Source organism: Malurus melanocephalus, unplaced genomic scaffold, assembly GCF_030028575.1.
Source record: "Malurus melanocephalus ecotype Western Australia unplaced genomic scaffold, MMel_1.1 scaffold_24, whole genome shotgun sequence".
NCBI classification, from domain to species: domain Eukaryota; kingdom Metazoa; phylum Chordata; class Aves; order Passeriformes; family Maluridae; genus Malurus; species Malurus melanocephalus.
The window spans coordinates 3,029,487-3,052,183 of record NW_026623256.1 but is presented as its reverse complement, the minus strand read 5'-3'; the positions used below and the strand labels follow the sequence as shown (position 1 = coordinate 3,052,183).

Here is a 22,697-nt window from a genome sequence, read left to right as displayed (position 1 = left end):
GTGCCCCGGTACACGCCCCGGATCCCAGCCTCGCGGTACAGCTGCTTGGCACAGTCCAGGGAGCCACTGTACTTGGTTTCACCCGTAGCTGCCTGGATCTGCAGGATGAAAGTGAGAGTTTCAAACCAGTGAAGGTTTCTGGTGGAAGCACAATCATTCAGCCAAGGGTTAGAAAGCCACATGTGTGTTTGCAGAGGGGAAGGAGCACACAATTCCTCCTCGAGTAGCTCCCACATTGAAGCTCAGGCTGTGGTTACTGTGCAATGCAGAGGAAAGATTCTCCCTGATTTTTCCACAGTGTAAGTTTGAAACAACTCRAGTCATTTAGGTAATTCCACAGTGACAAAAAGTCTTCAAATAGTTCAGTGAAATTGAAACCATTTGTACATGTATAAAAGCTCCCATGATAATATCCTGTCTGTCAGAACTAACATGTGACCACCCATCACCACATTAACAGAGTTCAACACAGGCTGAAAGAAGCAAAGCTTCCCACACCTGCTAAAGATGGCATTTCATTTGTTCAGGTTTACATTTCCCAACAATACTTTAAAAACCCCGGAGGAGGTGCAGAGCTAACAGCCACCCAAATGTCGGAACAGTGTTTTGAAATGCATTCCTCAGCTGTACATGGGGAACTGTCAAAGTAACAGAACTTCTTTACACCAGAAAGAGTCTAAAGATCTGGCAGGTTTGCACTTTTTTTTAGAAAAAGTTTCATTCAGAAAAAATTGACTTTTCCATGCTTTGAAGTGGACTGAAGCATCCATGGATGCCTCATATAATGCCCCACAGCATAAGGTTTGTGCTCTGTAAAATGAATAAAGCAATGAATGCTGTGTGTACTTATATGGTGACTTTGTTTAATGCTTCTTCATGACACAGATGCTTAAAATGACAATTATCTCAGTCCTGTCAAAAAGCAGAACAGAGTAAATGCAGTAACCAAAGAAATCCCTGCTATGGAAGGACAAGACCTCTAAAGTTAAATTCCCACCACCACCATCCAATGCCTTACCTGCAAAAGGCACTTGATTCTCTCTCCTGGAGCCATGATTACTGTTGTGAACACTCCTGACAACATGCCAGCAGCAAACAGCTGAGGATATCTGCCCCAAGGAAACAGAAAAGACCCCAATACAACAAAGCACACAGGAAACAAAGGGCAGAACAGAAAGACCCCTGCATCACCAGGTTGTACTGCTCCACATGAACACGGCAGTGGAAGTTGAAATGCATCCACTGCTTTTGATCAGTGCAGGAGTGCCTTGTCAATGCATAATTAGAGCTAAACATTTAAGATCTCTAGGACTCAAAGCACAGGTTCCCACAGCAACTACAACTCAGCTCTTCATATCCATTCTATTTGCTAATATKTCTTTTACTTGCATTTTTTGCTATAGCATTCCCCACTCATTTTCAATCCCAACAGTCTTTTCCTCCTCCTCCTGTCTCCCATACTCTTCTCAGTGACCCCAGATGCCACACATATTCCTGCTTGTGCACCCAGGAGCCTCCTTTCCATAACCTCTCACTCCCTCACTCCTTCAATCTCTGCCMTAGACGAGTCTGTCCTACCAACCTGACATTATCCTACACATTCTGCACCTGCTGTCACATGGCAAAGTCTCCATGACAAAAATCCCTTAAACAAGCTGAGTTTCTCCATCACAAAATTATCTTTACATCCAGCAGCCTGCTACCTTCCCTAGTGAGATGACCTAACATCTCAATTCAATCAAATTCCACACCTCCCGCTTCTCTCCACTTGCCCAAGAGATGGCATTCTATTCCAATTCTTACACCTTTCTCTACTCAAATTCCCATTATATCTTACAGACCATTCAGACCTCCCTCACCACTCCACATGCACYTCCTGCTCAAACTAAGCTTTAAAGTTTTTAGCTCACCTTGGGGTTATTCAGCCCCAGAAAAGGCAGGATAGGCTCCTCAGATTTCTCTCCATCTTCTTCYTTCCACAACTTTCCTTCAAAATCAGTGTGAGGATCCTGCCTGCATCTAGACCCACAACCACAGCACTAGGATCTGACGTTTATTTTTGGGTCTCCTGTCCCRAGCACACTGTACCTTCACCGTGTCAGGTCTGCACCCACAGAACAGCACAGTTGGGCACAGTGACAGTACACACACTGTTTGTTCTTTTCCACTGCTCTGCTTGAGAGAAATTCTACATAAAGATTCAAAGAAACTACTCTGTCCTTTTCCAGCTTGCTCCTTAAAATTTCCTGATGATACCAAGTGTGTAAAACACAAGGCACTGAAGTGATCAGGCTACTGGGCATAAGTTCATGGGGCATTTTTTGTTCAGTCCCTGCTTCTCCCCAATCTTTCCCTTCAGCCTTGCCTGAACAATGACACWGCTATAGTAAAACAGAGGGTAAGTGAGCAGTTCCCCAGCACCTCAGCACTGCTTTCCTCTGCGCAATGGGAGCAGAGGGAGCTCATCCATGCTGGCAGTGGCTCTTGCTGCAGGGCCAGGAGTGCTCACACCAGCCCTGTGCAGGCAAGGCTCCAACAGAAACCAAACCACCCCACCACGGCTGSCTCCACACAATGGGCTCCTGCCTTCTGACACAGCTCCTACCTGGCACACAAATAATGGGATAAAATGTTGCTAAGCTACAGCCCTGTCCCTGTAGAGCTGTAAATCACAGCTCAGCAAACCCATTACAGGGGTACTTTATGGGTGGGGGGGCTTTCTTCATGCACAGGTTGGCTTGGAGAAACTCACACCAAGTTTTCTCAGCTTGCTATTGCTGCTCCTGAAGGTCAGACATGCCTGAGAGAAGCCCTGCTCATAAACACCTCTTTTCAGAAATAATCATAAAACATTTTTATGGCTGTTTTCATATCCTAACGAAGGGACACRGGAAGACTCATAACTAACAGAGAAAAGAGAAYAACGGCTGTGAATGTTGTCAAGACTGCTTGACCATGAATTTATTGCTCCCATAGTTTCTGTTAATAGCAAGACTGTTGGCAGGCAATCATTATATAACTCTCACTGTAYTCATCTAAACCGGAATTGTTCCTTAATGACTCCTTCTTGCGTAGAAAGGGAATTGCATTGCACCTGCCCACACAATGTCTGGTTTTAGCCTCTGCTATCAGTCCCACGCTTCCAGAARCAGTGGAAGTGTTTTATTTTTCAGAACTATATTTATAACCTAGGAGAAGGCACAAATTTACACCACAACTCAACGTGTGACAATACAGCAACAGCCTCAGGATGCCTTTCCCAACYGTCTGATTAACCAGGAACTCACGTCAAAACATCATCAGGTTTTCTCTGCTGGAGTCTTTTTCCCAAGCTAAATCCAAAGAAGCACACAGCATACATGGGTGTCACTCCGATGATAGGAGCTGCCATTCCTCTGTATAAACCTCGGACTCCCTGCAAGAAACATCATCACAGGAATTACTTGGTTTGGCATAAACTTTGCACGCATTTTAACTTGTTGAGAAGAGAAAGCCGACAATCCGGGATAGGATCCATCTAACAGTCAAATTGATGAGAGGAAGAAAGGGGTCTTTTGTTCATTTGCAGTTATAAACGTTTAGCTGAGGCTCAGGGAGTGCTGCAGAGGAAAGTTATCCTTCCTGGGAAACATGAGCACCATTAATGCTCTTCTACAACAATACCAATCACCTTGCAAATCAAGTATGAGGATGTGAAGTTAAAACCTACCTGAATATGAGCCTTAATAGATGATGTCAACACTCTCAGCACCTTTTATCGTGCATTATTGTTTTACTGTGTGTGTGTGTTTTATTGGTAACTTGTCAAATGCAGTAGTGTAAAATCCTGACACTGAACCTGAGAATGCTGAATCAAATTCACTCTTTAACTAAAGGAAGAGCCAGGGAGATCAGCCTGAATTCCTTCACTCCCCACATGAATTCACTTTGRAACAAGTTCAAGAGCAAATTATTTTCTTTCTTTTTTTCCCACCCTAAGTCAAAACTTTTTCACCACACAACATTACATTCCTGATGTTTTACACATTCCTGATGTTTCCCTTCATAGACTATACATATGAAAAAATTCTAATGCAGATTCCAGCAGTCACATTTATTTAATTTCTCTTGCCTTTAAACTGAACYTTTTCAAATAAAAACAAGAGTTATCTTCCTAGATAAAGGCTAGATACATAAATTAAATATTTGTCAGTCTGTGAACCCCTTTCTTCTCCCTGTCCCAATAAACCAGTGCATCCCAGTAGGTGCTGAAGGCTTACAGGCACAACCATGARGTTGCCCTTGGCTGACAGATCAGCCCCTGCTGCTCAACCTCCCCATGGGCAGTGGGAAGCAAAAGGCCTTGGCAGAGAGGTTTAGTAGTTTTCCTTGCAGGAATGGATGAGTATTGAGTAGGAGTAGAGAAGCAGCACTGCTTTTGAACTTCCCATCACAAGGCTATTATTATGGCTCAGCTCTGACGTCCGTGCTGCAGCAGGGGTGTTAAAAACAGCCAGGGATTCAGAGCTGGCACAGCATTCCAGTCCTTTGTGGGAGAGACCAGGGAAACAAGATTTGCTTTGGTTATATAACAACCTGTYAATGCCACAATGCAAGAAGATTTCAGATATGAGGCAGATCTTTCATTTAACAGGGAGTTACCTAACGAGATCCAGTGGTTAGGAATCAGACTTCAGGCGAGCAGATAAACACTTGGGCTTCACAGACATTGTTTCCAAATGGTAAATAACTGCTGAGAAAACTTTAAAAGCAGAAAAGTGGACTCTCACTGAAAGACTTTAAATCAASGCTGTCTGCCTTTCTAAAAACAAAACAGACCAGCTCGACAATAGGAAAATGATGATTCTGGAATGAAAAACGCTGTCCACCTTCTAGAGAAAGCGGAACAAAGCTACTATAATTGACTCTCTGCTCTCAAAAAAAAAAAAAAGAGAGAAAAAAATCTATTAATTAATGACCCTCTGCCTCCTTGTAGGTGGCATAACAGCTCAAAGAAGAAAGTAAAAGTACTGCTTGTATCAACAAGCCATTGCCTGTTCCAGGATTTCCTGAGATGACTCCAAATACCAGCAAGATTGCAACTACAACAAGCCCAAAAAACAACTGCCAACATTCAGTCATCTATAACTTCATATATCAATATCATGCCATTTTGAAACAAAAACATTTCTTAGCAAAACGAAGAGACATGTACCTGGAGCACGTGGATGCTAAGTATCCCCCAATCTTTGTAATCTGATTAAAAATAATAATTAGAGTYAATTTAACTGATAACCCAGGAATTGTATGGTCTGTGGGAGGCACACGATTCCATTCTTCCAACATACAGAAACAACTGATATTTTTGGCATGTATCACAGTACCTCTCTAACGAGAGTCTTTCTGAAGCAGTCAAAGGTCCCAGAATAGAGTGGGGTCTGGCCAGGCTGTGGCTTAGGCTGGGTTTGCARTCTGACCTAGTAAGAGGGAGAGGAAAACATTATTTTATTAAATATTACAATCTAAACTTTGACTGACAAATTCTAACTATTATGGAGTATGTTTTGTGACTGGACCTGAATATATTGACAAAAMGACTGACATCATTTTAGCCCTTTGCAGAAGAGGAGAGGTTGAATTTTAATGTAATGAGTAGTTAATGCATTTAACTACTTAATTGCTGGGATGACGACCCCAGCTCGCTTTGGACGCTGAGTTGTGCCTCCACAGGATACTCCTGGCCTCGCCCTTGCCCAGGGGCGCGGCGTCCCGCCGCAACAGGGGCTGGCGGGAGCGTTCCAGCTCCCAGTTCCTTCCAGTACCGGGAATACCGACGCTCTTATCCCCATTTTTCACGGTAAACCGGGAGTGCGAGACGCCCGGCCGCCGCGCCGCCAGGGGGCGCCCTAAGACACTAGAGACATGGAGCCCCGCCCCCCCGCGGCGCGACCGGAAGCCTTGCCTCCCGCGCAATGCCTGCCGGGAGTCGTAGTTCCACCACAACGCCCACCGGGACCCGCACCRCTCCCGCGCGCTGCCTGCCGGGAGCTGTAGTCCATCTCCCGCTGTCYCGGACCGCACCGAGCACCGGCCGCCGCTCTCGTCCCCGGGGGCCCCGTGCCGCCTCACCTTGATGGTGTCCAGCGGGTGTCCCACGAACACCAGGCAGACGCCCCCGAAGCCGCCTGCGAAGAAGTTCTTCACCGGGCTGATGGGCTGCGGCTGCTTCGCCATGGCGGCGGTGGCGGCGGGTAAGAAGCGGGACAGGGAGCGGGACCGGTACCGGGGTCGGGGCGCTGCGTCCCCGCCGAACCAATGCCGCCCCCTCCGCGCCGCGACCTTTACCCCAGTGCGGGGCACGCCGGGAGGCGGGCGCGGGGCGGGCCGGGACCGCGGCGGTGCGAGGGGCCGCTCCCGGCGGTGCTACCGCGAGCGGCCACCGGGCGCTGTCASCAGCCGAGCCCGGCCCGGGGGCCGCTCCTGAGGGCGCGGGGCCGCTTCCCCCCTCACATCCGCAGTGGTTCAGCCGTTCCCCCCCCGCCCCAGCGCCGTGGCCCGGCCCGGCCCCGCCCCGCCCGGCGGAGGTGACGCACCGGGCCCGGCGGTTCCGGCGCGCAGGAGGAGCCCGGGGCGCCGCTCCCGCTGCCCGCCCGGTAAGTGYAGGGCCGGGCCGTGCTGTGGATCCCGGCGGGGCTGTGCCGGGGCTGGGCTGAACCTGCTGGGAGGGACGCGGGGCCGCTTCTCCGTGCCCGGTACTGAGCTTGGCGCTCCGCCTCGGGAGAAGCCTCGGGAGCTCTCGGGCTCCAGGCAGCCGTGCGGGGGCCCCTCCTCGCCCCGCCGCCGTTCGGGCATTCCCCACACGGCTTCTCTCCCGCGGTGCCCCTGCTCTGCTCTCCCACAGGTCTGCGGCGCTCTCGCTGTGCGGGACAAGCGCAGGGTTGGTCTCGCACGCATTCCGAAAGAATGGAGCCGAGGTATTTTTAAATGGGCTGGGTACTACTCTGCCCGAGCACAGTGGTGCCCTGGAATACGTAGGTATCCGTAAAACAAGTTGTTAAAAGCGGCGGTAGGTTAGAAAGGGCAGGAATTAACTGGATCAGATGAACTGGAAAGGACAAGGCAGCCGTAAGAGTGTGAACCAAGGCTGGCAGGAGGGAGRGGAGCAGGCGTGTTCACGGGGGAGTGTGATACGGCTTGCACAGTCATCTGTGGTGAAAATGATGGGGGGGATCTGCTAGTTTCTTGGTCTTGGATGAAAAAAGCCCTGCCTAAAAAAACAGTGGAGAAGGAACGCACTGCGTGTGTGAGGAGGCAGTTGGGGATGATCCACAAATTGTGGGTTTGGGTGACATAGATGAAGATGCAACTAGGTTGATAGCCAGAGTRGAGCTGAGGCTGTGCATGGTTTCAGAGAAAAGGGAGAGTGTTAGCCTGTCTAAAGATTACGTGCATAAGGAGTTCAGGAGGCAGATGTGAATTGCCCTTTCTCTGTTTCAGGTAAATAAAGAGGTGAAAGAAGAAAAAAATCATATTAAATGATTGTGAAATATCAACAGAAAAAGAGGAGCATTCTCCAATTGGAGGAGTCTCTTCCAAAAGAGTTATTAGAGGAATCCCACAAGAGTAGGCATTGAAGGCAAGAAATAAGAAAAGAGTGATGTAGTGGGACAAGGAGTGAGGTGGGATCACACAGTGCCATTGGTGGTGATATGATGAAAAGCATTTTGTTTCAAAAGACCTTGTTAAGACCTTTGTGTTGCAAAGCAAGAGTGAGGGAAAGGGCAGGTAATAGCAGAGGGTAGGGGTGTTTAGGAGTTCCTACAAGGGGCTGGAGCAAGGGAGGGGACTAAATTRGATCAGTGTTAGTGAAGAGAGAGTATCTTGGATAAAGGTGGTGAGGACCTCATCCTTCCTTGGGTAGGAAAGKGGTCTAAGTATGGTTTAATATTTTATAATTTGGTCTTGGGAGATATGGTAATTATTTAATCAAAATTATCCTTGATTTTTTGACTCTATCTTTTGAGCTTAACATCTTTATTGTCTTAAAAATTAGTGCCATAAATTATTAGCTGTGTCTCATCTTTGTATTCAGAATTTGATTTGGTTCAAGCATAGGTGAGATGAGTTTTGTTCCTGGTTTTCCAAGTACCCTCCTTTGCTTTGTCCACAGAGCATGTGCCTTAGCCTTCCTCTCCCTTGGCTCATGTCTGTGTGATGTTCAGTTATGCTGGAAGTGMGCTCTTTCCTGGAGTGTTGGGATAGGAGTCACAGAAGTCATCCAGTCCTGCAGACTGTTTTCTGCGTGATAAATCCATGTCCATTTGCCCATGCCAACAGTTCCTCTGTTAGTTCACAAAACAGCACTGGTGGCACAGAGAGACATCTCTGCACTCCTGTGATCCCTCCCCAGTGACTGGTGTGTGACTGGGAGGTACTGGGCAGGCTGTTATTCTACCTGGATATCTACAAACATCTTATTCCTTGGATATGACTTGCCTTGTTGGAATAGCAAAGGACCCAGTGTTTTGGTGGCTTGTTTTTTKTTTCCTCTCTCTAGAGTGTGGGATGATCTGAGTAAGTTTGAGAAGTTCCCTGACCTGAGAAACTTGCTCAGGCTTTGTGGTGCTCTGAGGAGGCTGAAACAAAGCTGTTGCACACTGGGCTGTCGACAGTCCGCAGTGGGTTTAGAGTCTCAAATAAGTTATTCTTTCAACAGAAGTTTTAGCAGGTAAAGATCCATTASTTCTTTTATGCAAGAGCTCAGTGTCAATGCAGGTGAAGCCCAGAGTCTAGGCAGAGTAGAGGGAGGGATGARGTTTTGCCTTGTGTCTGCCAAATCAGATTTCACATCTGTCTCCTTCCRACACGGAGAGACTTTGTCTGTTCCTATGAAGTCCTGTGGAAAGCAGTGCTRTAATTTATTTGTGTGCTACCTATGCTGTGAATGGCTAAGGAATCAAGAAGCAAATGAAAGGAATGAAGACCAGAATTCAGGGGGTAATATATTAGCTGCTAATCTTCAACCTCTCTGGAGGTTTGTATCTCCTGAAATCATGAAGCCCCTCAAATTAATTGTACATCCAATCTCTTCCTGGTTATTCTCTGCTGCCTGGTCAGGTGACTGGRAASAGAAAACAAATGAGTTGAGGAAAAATAATGAAAATTTGTGGTTGAGATTTCCTGTACTCTAAAGTCAGGATTCTCAAAGCTTGATTATGGTTTCCCCAGCAGCTACAAATTGCAATACTGAGGGAATATATTTGAGTAGCAGAACTGACAGCATGGTAATGTAAAATGGCARTGTGTGTAAGAAACCAAATATATGCTGCTTGTGGAAAGCAGAGCTTTGATTTTAATATATTTTTAATACGCAAAATTTGGTTAMAGCACTGTTTTAATTGTTTTGTATTTGATATATTCTCTCTAAATGAATCATTTGGTTAAATGGAAATTTATGACTAAATGTGAGATGACCATAATTCAAGCTTGATTCGTGTTTTGCTGCTGAACTTTTAGAGCTCAAATTCATATGGATTAGTTGCACAAGCAGAAGGTTTGTAATTCAGATAAGTATCAGATATGTGAATTTTCCAAAACAAGGGAGAACCTTAAAAAATTAGAAGTTCCACTTAAAGTCAGCGGTTCTGAAGCAATATGGATTTGTATCACAGGTTGTACAGTATATCACAGGTGSCTTTCTGGGTGCTGTGGTTATAGTTAAGGGGTTTGTGTTTTTCCTGTTAATTAGGTGGATAGRATGCTGTTCTGCAGCATTTCAGGCTGTTGATAAAAAACTTTGTCATAAATTCRGTTTTATCTCTCAAAAGATTGGTAATGAAGGTTATGCAGCCAGTTTCCAAATGTCAGAAATCTCAGGGCCTGCACTGGGAGCTAGGATGCAGTGTAGTGACCCAATCTCCAAGGATTTGGATCTTTGCTGTAAGAGCAGCCTTGGCTTTGAAGGTGCAAGAGTCACGATGGATCCAAACCAGGGACATGCACAGCAGAGTCCTCTTTTGTGGGCCATTGGGTCGCTCCATTCCTGGCTGTTTGATGTTAATGTGGCGCCTCTTACAATTTCTTAGGCACAGAAAAAACTGTTTTTCCTCCCTTAGGAGACAGAGCTCAGATGAAATCAAAAGAACGATAAAAGTTTGGAGGAAAAAAAAGAAGCTGCGCTTGCTTTCCTGGTCTGCAGTTTGGCAGGGCATTAAGATGTCCGTGGACATGAACAGCCAGGGCTCTGACAGCAATGAAGAGGATTATGACCCTAATTGCGAGGAGGAGGAAGAGGATGAGGATCCTGGGGATATTGAGGATTATTATGATGGGGTAGCTAACGACGTGGAGCAGCAGGGAGCAGATGCCTTTGATCCAGAGGAATATCAGTTCACCTGCTTGACTTACAAGGAGTCGGAGAGCACTCTGAATGAACACATGGCCAGCTTGGCTGCCACGTTAAAGGTGAGGAAAGGTTTCTGCATTAACRCAGCTGTAAAACGAGTCTGTGGTCRAACAGGCAAATGCTGAGAATACAGTTTGTAATAAAAGCTGTGGCAATATTGCTGTTATGGGGGGGTTGGAGGAGCATTATTGAAGGTCCCTTGTTCAAAACTGATTCAAAGGTTTGCAATTGTTACATACTGGTTCTGGGGCCTGAAAAATATTCCTCATTGAATGTTGATTCTTTTTTTTTACAGTGCTGAGCTTCATGACCAAAATTCCTGAGTTATAACTCTTTGCATTAACACAATGCAAAGAGGATATATAGAAAAAAACAAATCAAACCATAAATTGTGCAGTTTGGTACACCTGGAAGATAACTGACAAATAGGAAGATATGCTAAAACTGTAATTCTAACAAAAACACTTTTCTTGGTTGGTTCTGAGAGAATTATCATGGGCTTTCAAAGACAGATCAGCTGTCATGCCAGGTATTAACCTTACTGTTACAGTGACAGCAATTCAAGTACAATGAACTTGCCACTTCTTGGGGCAAGTGTGATTAATTCATCACAAAAAAGTCGCACTCAGAGTCAGCTCTGTGGTATTATGCTSAATGAGACATTTGTGAAGTTTTCTTTCTCCTTTTGTAACCAATTACTAGTTATGATTAACCAACTACTAGTGTCAGTCAAAAGACAAGGCAGGCCAGAGGAAAGCAGAGTTTTCTAAGCTCTAGATGTGGACATTGGGTTGAAATTGCTGCTGCATCTACTTTGGAATAGGTGTTTTAGTGCTTGCTCTTCTCTGGAACAGTCCTTAAAAGCAGGACAGGTGATGACTGCAGCATGTAAAAAAAATACTTTGGGTAGGTTTTTTGATTCCAATTAATTCAGTCTGAATCAAACATAATTTWAAAAATGAGAGGGATCTCTTGTTCTTCATTTGCACATCAGTGTCATGTAGACACAGTATAACCATAAAGCCCGAGGACTATRAACCATAAACAACAGGCTTTAAAGGGTWCCCATAATTTGATGATTTTGCCATCTTTTGTGCTTGTTCCCAGCATTTACCACCTCAGAAAAGGAAGTTTTACTTTTTCTTGCTGTTAAACTTGCCTCTGTAATTACTTCAAAATGTGCATTCTGGGTTCTGAATGCCTGCAGTTTGCTACAGATTGTCAGAAACAGGAGGCAACAGGAAGGTACAAATGAGAATAGTTGGTCAGCACTTCTGATCCAGCTGCCAGTTGTTCTTGGTTCTTAGCAATTAAGATTTAGAACAGCTTTTCTGTGTCTTATTGTTTGCCTTTAAATGGAACACCCTCCAAAAAGGTGACCCCTGCCATATTGTTCTCTTGAATTAAATTACAGAAAGCAATACTTTTGGTCTTTAAAATCAGGCTTCCAGAGTTAAAATGAATTTCTCAAGAGTTCTGAAGGTCTCATTGGGCAAATATTAGAGTTGACCAGACAATAGCAACCTGCTAGCCTAAATCTCATCCCAAATAAGGACCAACGGAGAGAAATTTTAGATTTCTTTTTAGATCAAGAATATGCCTGCATATTTACTTTTGAAATGAAGTGGTACCCATTTTGGTTTGTGCATGAGAAGGTGAAATTGAATTTGAGTAGCAGTTTGAAAAGCTGTGATCTTATAAACCACACCCTCAGGCTTGACCCCCCCAAGTGCCGCATTAACTCTCTGTTCTCCAGCAACAGTAGTTCAACAGTTGCATTTGTCTTGGATATCTGTTGTGTATCTGCAACATTGGCTTTTTGTTTTCTGGCATACTTTCTTGCAATACTTCAACAACCTTGTATTCCTTCCCCTCTCTTTATCCCCAGGGAAATGTGTGATTTTGTTAGTTTTCTGATACAAAATGTAATAGAAAGAATTAGTATTGAATTAGTRAAAGTAGAGAAGAAGGAAATGGAATAGAGCATGTTGAACTACTTATCATCATTATTTTTTAYGGACTTAATGGGTATGAGTAAGCAGGGGTAGACTTTTCTAAGAATTATATTAACGTCTTCTGAGCTCTAAAAACTGAGCTCTAAAGCTTTTTTCTTCTCAAAACTACCYTTCACAATGTCTTGTGTTTCCTTGAATAGTGATGATTGTTCTTTTGGAGCATCTGGTTAATTTTGTTGGTTTCATTTCCTTTCCCTTATGATATATCCTTTTTCAGCATTAGCTCATATTTAAGGCAGAGTGGTTGCCCCAACAAGAAAAGCTGAAGGCAAATTGAAGACTGTTTTCAGGAGGTACRATGTTGAAGGCAGGGGATGACTTGGTATCTGAGAGATTTAGTATTATAAGAAATTAATAGCGTAATACAATTCCCTAAAGCAAATTAAAAATAAATGGAATAAATGGGCTCAAAGCCATGGTGGAATGTTTTGCCACTGCCTGTTGTCATTAGGTGATTCACTTTCTGAAGGTTAAAACTGGGACTCACACTCATGTATTGAGTGTGGTTTTTCTCTGTGACATTGTCTACACACTTAAAAGACCAGAAACAGAATTTCAGAGCTATRCATCTTTATATTTGCTTTATATCTGTGCTGTTATTAGCTAATARCATTTTGAATAGATAGTATTTCATTTGCTCTGCTCATTAACCTCAGCGTTTGTTTTTCAAACTGTTTTGCTCAGCAATTTCAGACTGATCGTTAAATTCCTATTTTTTAAAGCGTTGCAGTAAAGGGTGGTCTTTGGAAACCTTTTAGGCTGTTTGCATTCCCCATGAGTCACAGCTGACCTTGTTCTCATTCCTGCTGAAGGCAGMGAACTAAGCAAACCYTKCATTGGCTGGTTAACTTCAGGTCAGGTGTGAACACCCTGCATATGTGGAAAAGCTTGCRTGCAACATTGAAAGAGAAGCTCTCTTCAACAAAAGGACTGTGCTTTGTTTACCCCAATTAGAGACAAAATTCAGTTAAAATAGAAATTCCGATGAAAGCATGAGGCCCAGCATGTAGGTAGATGTACATCCATGTATCTCTTACTGCTGTAGGAAACTTCCACGAGTTCTTTTGACTTGCTTTTTGTCAGGTGAGGAATTCTGAACAGAAAAATTAGTGCAAACAAGGCAGCAGTAGACTAAACCAGCTGTGCTGTGTGACAGGCCTGCAACTGCAGTAGTGGCTATTCCAGAACCATACAGAAACTAGAGAGGCTTAGTGTTACACTGGAAGTTTCTCCTTAATTTTGGTTTTAGTAATAACTGTGAGTTCATTGGTTTTCAAGGACAAGAAGAGGAAATCTTTGCTCCTCTGAAGATCTGAGGAAGGTTCAGTTAATACCCTGACTAAAATTAGAACAGGCTCTCTCTGTTGAAATATGCCAGAAGAAAATCTCAGATTAATACCCAAAACTGTGATTCTCTGCCCAAAAGGMCTGTGAATTGAAGTGGGTCATTTTTAATTCCTCAAAAAGTCACTTGACCACAGCCAACACTTGTGAAGGACAGTGCTCTCAAAAACAGAGTGGCCTGTATTGCCTGCAGACCAGCAAAGGAATTCACAACAGTTCTTTTTAAGAAATAGATATAATTTTAAGCTACAACATCTTTCAAAAATAATTAATTAAAATAGTATAGTAGTAAGTTTGCTTTTGAGATAACTCTGTCAGTTGTCATTGAGTGATTGTGGGTCCTGGAGTGGCTTATCAGTACATGCAAACAGTGTGATACTCAGCAGTTGTACAAACAAAGTTGACCCTGTCTCTGGCAAGYAATTAAGTGTGTGATGATGTCATATTGTTTTTGTTTGTGAATGACACTTCCTGGCTCTCTGAGGGTCTCCATACATGTCTGGAATATCTGTAATGTTTCAAATAACTGKCAATAGTTTCTCTGTTTCAGTGATGAGGTGGATTTTTCTGGTATTTTAAACCACCAGATGAAACATTTGTAACTAGAATTTATGGAAAGAATTTTACCTTGACTTTAGGTCTTAGCTGATTGTCAGTCATGAGGAAGCTGTGATATTTCTGCACAAACAAGCTAGTAAGGGAAGATARTCATGTTGTTTCACAGGCAATTGATATTGACATCTTTCCACTAAAACCAAAGGAACTGTAAGACTGAAGAACTTAGAATTTTCACTTCACTAATTTGAGTAATATGCTAGTATTTATCAGAGACCAAAAAGCTTACTTCCTGTGCTTTCTGAAATAACAGCTTGTGATGGGGTTTTTTCTGCCCCGTCCCTTGAAGAGTAAATCTTGGTAGATGCAAAAAGTATTTGACACCGTGACATAATTCTGAGTCTGTTAATCCATGTTATCACTCCTGCTCTTTCAGAGATAWACCAGTTTTTCATATATTCTGGCTCACCATACTGATGTTGCATCTTTTCATGGAACGAGATTAGTATTTGCTCATGAAAACACAGCCCTTTGAGACTGCTCCACACACTCAAATTGCGCTGACACAGAGCAGTGAGTTTGTAGAGCTGCTTGGTGAGTGCTGGCAGTGCTCCTTTCCAAATACCATCTCCAGCAGACCCAGAGTCATGTGCAGGGGGACTGGCAGCCTGTGTGAGCATTTTCCAAGGGAGCCTGTTCTCAGGATCACAAAGTGTCTGTAAAGAGCCACGTGTCAGGGCCCTGGAGTGTGTGAGTGCCTTGCTGTATCACTGTTCAGACATGGCCCAGRGTGTGCTGTGGGGTGCTGCTTATCCAAACCAAGCTGCAGTGTTGCAGAGTCATCCTTTCAATGCCATAATGACTTCATGGAACTTTATGCAATGTAAAATGGCAGGATTGAAGCCTTGCTGTGCCTGAGTACCTCAGGTGCAGGAGAGGGATTAAARCCCCTTTAAATATTAAACTGCATGTACATAAGAACAGGGTTTCAAAAATTTATGTTCAAAGTCCATAAACACCAACATTGGTAAGTATTAGTAAGCAGTAAATATTTAAATATCATTTATTATAAATGGTAGAACCTGATAGGCAAATTTGACTTTTTCACAGAACCTCCGTGGTGCTGTTTGGCAAAGATAACACGCTGTTTTGAAGTACCCTTAAACCCCTAGATTAGTCAGGACATGCAGGTTTATATCTGTAYTCTCTTCTGTGTTTTAATACCAGGMCAACATTATGTGGGATATCCAGTCTTAAGCTGTAACCCTTAGGAGCACTCACGTTTTAGACATACCTTTGTTCTTCATCCACTTTTTGTTTCCAGATTGAAAGATCCTGGAAGTTCTGCTATTCAAAAGTTGAATTTTTGCCTCCAGATTCTACTTCTGTAGTATCAAGAGAACATGAATGTGTCTGTAACTTCAGTGTAACTGAGTCTTCAGTGTGTTTTGGTTTGGCTTCTAGAAATCTTTTTGTTTTTTAAAAATCTATGAAGTTTTTGTAGATTCTCAGTCAGCAGAGTAAGAGAGCTGTTGGAGAGCCCAGACCTTGCAACCTTGTGACAACTTCGTGGAGTCATTTGAGGAGAGAAAACAGTTTTGTTACTTATTGTCCAGGATTGCTGAAATTCTCAACCTGACTGGAAAAATGAGCCACAAATGTGGAGGGTGATTATMGCCCACACATTTCTTTGTGATTCACACCTTAAGTGTATCTTACAGCCAATATGACTCTGCAATGAGCAAAAAAATCTGTTCGCAGCTGTTGATGAGTGTGATCTTTGTGGGAGGTAGAGGCAAGACACAAGTCATTAAAAATGCCAAAACAATCTCTCAGTAACTGTTTCATGTYGCAAGCTTACAGCTGGACATCATGATCACAGGAGCAGCATGAAGGAGCTGAACACTTCGCCAAATTTGTGCTCTGCCTGTTAAGGATGGTGCAGCAAAAAAGAGCTATGTTGTGCACTGCGAAACACTGCTTTGCAAAGCAGGTGTTCCTCCTCTTCATCTTTGTGTAACAAAAGAAAAAATGTCCTTAGAGGTGGGGTTGTGAAGGACTGTGTTATTWGGGACTGAGCAGGGATTATTCACTGCAAAGTTACCTAAGCCTGCTCCACTGTGGCTGGATGCACACGCCAGTGCTCCCAGTTCAGGTTGGCTGCCCAGAGTTCTGAGCCACTGGTCACGGTTGTGTGGATTCAGATTATTRCCTGACCTTCGCATCTCCCCTGTGCAACTTCCGAATCATCCTCTCTGTCAACCAGAAGGAATTGTCCACTTCTCCTGTGTTTTGCTGGGAAGGTGCCTCGGCCGGGGCTGTGCAGTGGGGTGTGTTGCTGAGTGTTGGCAGCATTCRCAGTACAGTGCAGCGTGTGCTGGGCGCTGGTGCTCTCACACTGTGTTACTCTGGAAAGAATAACTGCAGGGAGGACAGCTGGGGAGTCTCATGTCAATCTTATATCCTTGTTCTGTATTACAGCTTTCTTGCTGCATTTCTTTCGCTCTAAATCTTTCAAAAAGGGGATCTCATAGCAGTTTTGTAATAATGCCTTCTGGCATACCAGCTTGCTTAAATGTTTCTGTTCTTTTAATATTTATTTCTGAATTTCCTYGGGAAGAATGGCCTAACAGCTTGAGAAATACGTATGTTGAGATTTCCTAGCTGAGTCTTACTGATCCTGTTTGTTGGCAGCTGCAGCTGAAATTGTTGCTGTCCTGTGTAGGAGAGCGGATGGGATTAAAGCAGTGTGTAAATGTGGAGAAGGAGCTAGAATTTAACCCCAGATCCCCTTTCTTCAGTATGTGGCCAAGTAGGTTATGTACTGACAGCTTCACAACTGTGGTGTAACAYCAGCAGTGTTTGTGATTCCCAAACTGCACCCTGTCTCCAAAATACGCTTTTAATCTTGCAGACTGACACCAGGTCTCTGCATGCCAGAAGGTGAKTGACGGGGTACAGATTAAAATCCTGTGATGAAGCAGAGCTCATGTAGTGCTGTTTGTCAAAACCTTTCCATGGTATTGAGTGCAGCTACAGTCTCTTAAATAGCATTTCTTTCCCTGCTGCAGCCTGTAGTCTGTAATCAGGAGAGAGCCTGAAATGTCAGACAAATCATAAACAATACTCTGTGTGAAACCTAAAGGTAGAGGGCTTTTTCTCTTTATTTTTTTTTTAATTTSGCTGAACASAGGAAAAAGAAAWGCAGTATATATGATTTTGTTGTAATATTGTCTGTTTTTCCTGATAGATGAAGTTAATTTGAGTTCAATTTTAAAACAACCTTCTTGTGCTCAGAAACCTGTAACAGAAATTAAGGGCTTTGCTACAAGACTTAAACACCCCACGTGTTTAATGGCAGGTGATGTGAATCATATCTCAAACCCCTGCAACCTCCTGAGTTTTCTACTAGGATTACATATGAGAAGTTTGCTTAAAAGAGATAGAACAAAGCAAAGGAGAAAATGTGGTCAAAAAAAGCRCTTTTGGTTACCCTTTCTTAATTCCTGATATTTCTGCAGTTTTCTGAGAAATACTCCAGTAAAAACAGGGCAATCACATCATTTTTCCAATGGGGCATGGAGGGATTGAGATCTACTTTTCACAGAAAAACAAGTATAAAATGGATTTTTTTCCATTTGTGGGTCACTTTCTTTACCTCAGTATCCTGAAGTAAAGCATRTCTGAAGGGATTTTTTCTTCAGTGGAATTACTCAATACAAATTATGGTTTCTTTTAAAGTGTTAGTCTACCACCGGCGCAGCTCAGTCTCTATTTTGCCATAGTTTCTCACCAACAGAAACAATTTCAGAGGCTTTTGCTCTGTGTGTCTTTACTGTTGTAAAAAATTTTAGTGTGTTTTTAGAGGTTTTGATGCAACACACAAACTAGTATCTTTTGAAGTTCATCCTTTCATTGTAGAACTAACCRAAACTATTTGTGGATTAAAACAAATGCTTCTCAAGATTAATCCTATTTGCTTAAATCTATTTGTATAAAAACCTTTGATTAGGGAAAATAAAAGAAATGGAAGCTACATTTCTTTATGCCAGATTTGTGTTCTTGGGCAGACATTTCAGTGCAACCCTGATCTAACAGGAATTGTCAGCTTGGTGCAAAGCCATGGGGTGTCAGTTCCAACCAGATCCTATCATCTCCAACTTGTTCTGAATTGAATCTCTTTGAGAATCACGTGATGATGGTTTGTTTTAAATTCCTGATACCATATCTCTGCTAAAATGAGGATTGAAATACACCTCCAAAAAAGAGGCCATCCCTTTGAGAAAAATGAAATGAACTCATGAGATATGCAGGCGATATAAATATGCATGAGTAATTTCTGTAGAATATAAGCTCTACAAAAGATGGTGGTTTTTTAGCTTTTAGGAAACATTTCTGTCTGAATTAGCAACTGTCAAAGTGGAATGGTTGAAAAGATTTTCTGCTATAAAGAGATGAAGCTTCAGCTTCCCAAACACCTTTCTTTATCWAAGGAAGCAAGTTGAGACAGTTGTTTTAGTGCCCTCTGAACACAGCAAGGTACCTGCAGAGATTCTTTGCAAATTCTTTTGATATTGTGTTGTCCTAAAAGAGTGCCAGACTCTCTTTCACACTTCAGAAGAGTGAGAATTTTGCTTATCTTTGGGAGTAAAGAACCCAGGAGATAAATGAAGATAGAAATAATAATGAAAAAAAAAAATACTATGCACTCTTCCAGAAGATGGATTGATTTGTCTTTGATGCAGTGGCATTACTACTTTGTTCCACTTTCAGAATCTAATTTTGTTCAGCTCTGTGTAAAATCTTCAGACTTTTTTTACAACTCCTGTAGAGTCTTTTCCTTACGCAGAGCAGCTTCTCTTGATACCCTTGCTCTGTTCATAGGCATGGCACCCCTTTTCCAGTGCGCTGATYAACATTTGATGCCCACTCCTGCCAATCAGCAGCCATCTATAAGTGAGAGTTAATCTAGTGGAGGTTTGGAAGAGGCTTTGGAAGTGATAAAATTCTTGTTTAAAATTACAGCTGGAAATTGCAGATTGGTTGACATTCTGTCCAGCTTTTCTGCCACATCATGAAGAAAGGAACCTGGTCTTCAGTCAGAAATTTTCCAGGTTCAGATTTGGACTGAGCTGATCTTAGATAATAAAGTTTTAAGCTGGTGATGGGGGAATAAAAATGAGGGAAAGAAAAGAATTTTAGCATGACTATTGGTTTCAGATTCTAAACTTTAATAAATTTAATTCTGGATAGAGGGAGTTCTGGAGAAGTCAGGCTATGTAGAAGCATTGTCACAACTGATGGGTTGCAGGGAAATGCTGAAATAGAAGTGTAAGATAYAGAATAATATGCATTCCCTCTGCAATAGGGTCTGTGGAAGTATTTCACTGAAAGGAGCTGCTTCCAGCAAGACACCAAGCGGGCTGTGTTACTGCCTTTTTTGGTTCTTAGGTTCTGAAATGAGAATGGGAAAGTTTAAACAAAGCCAGCAATTTATCAGAGGCCTASTTTTTTTTAATGTGTTTTGTGTCTGAGGCAAAGCATTACTGTTCCTGAGATTCTTGTGGCACCCGATAACTGATAAGGGACTGAATCAGTGCTTGCTGAAGTATTTTATAATTTTGAGATCTTTCATTGTGTGAGACTTCTGGCTGTCCAGGAAATGCTTTATTAGACAGTGTACAGGCAGTCTCAGCTTCTGTACGTTGCTTCTTCAGTACTGTAAGATAATGAATTTTGTACATGTGGATGAAACTTCTGATTGCAATAGTATTTTTCTGTGCTCAGCATGTTTTTGCTCCTGCTTACAAAGAGGTACTTCAGCTATTCTGGGGTGTTATTGTGGAAGAACTGGCTGACTTGGCTGATCATTCAGTCATTGTGATTGTACAGTCATTGAAGAGAGGTTGGGGAGCACTGCTGATCAATAGGAGCAGRCTTTTGTTAAACATTTGTTTTTCTTCTCATGCTTGTTTTCTGGAATCTCCTCAGAAGTGTTGGCCCCTGATAGTATTCACGTTTGTCTACTGAATTCCCAGCCTTGCTGTTGGTGAGCAGGACATAGCACATGGTGAGACTCCACTCATCATGCACAGCTACAGCATCATGAGTTGCTTGCTGCTCTCACATCCTTCTTTCTTACAGTTTGAATGTTATCTGTCTAACCTGTAAGAACTGCTACTTCCATGCCAAGGAGACTGAGGGTATGTTGTTGCAACTGTCTTGACTCTGGGACTTCTGTTTTTCAAGATCCCATGTGATCTGATYAGGTAGTATCAAAAATTTTTCTGCTTCAGGGCTTTTGTGAAAGTGGTCTCACATCATGAATCAGGCTTTATGAATTGAAAATGCTATGTTCTTGTGGGCTGCTTTAATGAAAGTACTAAAATTAGCACTACAGCTTATCCCGTTGGTGCTTGCAGTTGGAGYTAAATAGGAATAATCACAGAAGCTTTGTTATTCTTCTAGATCTGTTAGTCTGGCATCTTTCTAGAGCATTAATTCCACATTTTTCCTGACATAAAATTTGGCTCGAAAACATTTGATTCTGTTAGGGTAGTTTGTTAGATTTCAGAAATGTGTGCTGCTATTTGTCTTCCTCTTTCCATACATCTTCAGTCTTGACTGTATTTGATTCCTCCTCAGGGAAAAAGTAACTTCATGGAATTATGATGCTGCAACAAATGCTATGTCTCGGGCTCTAAAAATCTGACTGARAAATACTCATTTTCCTGTATTACACATCAGCTTCCCATTTAAATACAACATTTTGTTTTTTTCTGTCAGGATGGTGGTTGTCCCTTACTGCTACTGAGAAATAGTTTCATTACTGTTAGAGAATGATTTATTAGCATGTGGTTTGCATTTGTAGGAAGCCAACCTTGTAGAGACCACATTCCTGGTGCTTGTTTGTTTTACAGACTCAAATGCAGATGTTTTCCTTGTACAAACAAGTCAGAGGTGTCTGKCTGGGTCTGCCAGGCTGGGGGCTTAAGATAACAATCCAGCCCAGGCTGGCAGTGGCGCTTCATCCATGCAGACTGTGTGTGTTGGCAGCAGCAGCCCTGTGTGCCACGCTCCATCTAATCACAGGCTTCTGTGCCGGGAGGGAGGGCAACACTGCCTGGCAGCCTTTGTTTTCAGAGGGTCACATCACATCGCTGGTAAAGTTGAGGAAGGTGACATGCCAGATCTTGCATAGCATGAGCTAATGCTTTGGTTCTCCTAGAAAAGGGGTTATTTGTACGTGAAAGGTTGCTTTTTTATTACTAGGATTTCTTAGTGGCCAGCAAAGTGGGCACGTCAGAATGTAGAGGTGGGTAAGAGTCAATTAAACACCACATCTGCTTTGTGTGTTAGTGCTGCCCTGGTTTAATTTGCTGATCCAACTGTCCAGCACTGAAAAATGCCAATGCAGGACCAGGGCAGTATCATATGGCAGCAATAGGTCAGTTGTGTTGTAAAACTGCACCTCTTTGACAGGGTTGACTTAAAAGTAATGAATATGCTTCTCCTAGGGATGSAGAGCCAGACTGTTTTTGTGACTATTACTTGTTTTTCCTTCCAGATTGTGTTGGTGTTGCTGMGTGTCTGTATTACATCAGATCCTGTGATTCACCTGTAGCAGGATTCAAGAAGAATTATGGCATTTCAGCTCATGATTGGGACTGACAGCTTCTCTAGGAGAAAAAAAAGCAACTCTTCGTGCAGCTAGAACAGGAGTTGTTTTCTGTAGTTTAGTGAGCAGTGTAGATGGCTTGCTGATAGCTTGTCAGGGAGTGCTGGAGGCAGAGCCCTTTAGTGTCAGAGRGTGTTTGAATGCAGAATGTGCAGACATTGAAYTTGCCCAGATGCTTCCTAGCACAGAGGCGAGTGAGGAGACAGGGGTCAGCCYTCTGAATTCCCCTGGAAAAGGTGTGTTGATTGCAGGACACCTGCTTTGTTTGAATGTAGGATCTGAAGGAGTTGAGAAGCAGATTGAAGGTCCATCAGTTTAGCATGTGGGTAGGGATCTTCCTGTACAAGCAGAAGACTCTTTTCTTGTGAAATAAACTCATACATAAAACGAAGGAGAACTTGTTTGCTTGTACCCTTGTGGCATGACTTTAAATGTCATGTTGCAGTAGTCTGGTGGTGCTCAGGCTAGCACGGATTGTGCTAATGTTTGCCAAGAGTGCACGTAATGCAAGCAGCTCCACATGGAAACAGGCCCTGTCACAGTAGGTTTCTGTCTTCCACTCCAACATGTAACTTCTTCACAGTGAAGGGCTGCGAAAATGATTTGTGCTTTCCCCATACCTTTTGCTGTCCCAGTTTGCCTGKATTTGCAGCCTGTTGCTGCTTCTCCACCTCAGTAAGTGGTATCTGTCTGCCCTGAGGTTCCTACTTGGCACATTTAG

The 22,697-nt window shown here is 43.1% G+C and overlaps 2 protein-coding genes across 4 annotated transcripts in view; one reads left to right on the top strand and one right to left on the bottom strand.

Moving 5' to 3' along the window:
* Positions 1-6,213, bottom strand: part of SLC25A20 (solute carrier family 25 member 20) — an 11,331-nt gene extending 5,118 nt beyond the window's left edge. Inside the window, exons 1-5 of the mRNA XM_057390349.1 lie at positions 6,109-6,213; positions 5,364-5,456; positions 3,288-3,415; positions 1,019-1,109; positions 2-98 (exon numbers count right to left, since the gene is read on the bottom strand). Coding sequence (XP_057246332.1) covers positions 2-98; positions 1,019-1,109; positions 3,288-3,415; positions 5,364-5,456; positions 6,109-6,213 — 514 coding nt within the window. The remainder of the gene's footprint in view (position 1; positions 99-1,018; positions 1,110-3,287; positions 3,416-5,363; positions 5,457-6,108) is intronic.
* Positions 6,173-22,697, top strand: part of ARIH2 (ariadne RBR E3 ubiquitin protein ligase 2) — a 31,571-nt gene continuing 15,046 nt past the window's right edge. Inside the window, exons 1-2 of one of the 3 annotated variants that reach the window (XM_057390348.1) lie at positions 6,173-6,230; positions 10,095-10,443. In XM_057390348.1, the coding sequence (XP_057246331.1) occupies positions 10,195-10,443 (249 nt within the window). In that variant the 5' untranslated portion in view covers positions 6,173-6,230; positions 10,095-10,194. Of the gene's footprint in view, positions 6,231-6,564; positions 6,633-6,986; positions 7,011-10,094; positions 10,444-22,697 lie in introns of those variants that run through there. The other 2 variants (XM_057390347.1, XM_057390346.1) reach the window with 2 other exon arrangements.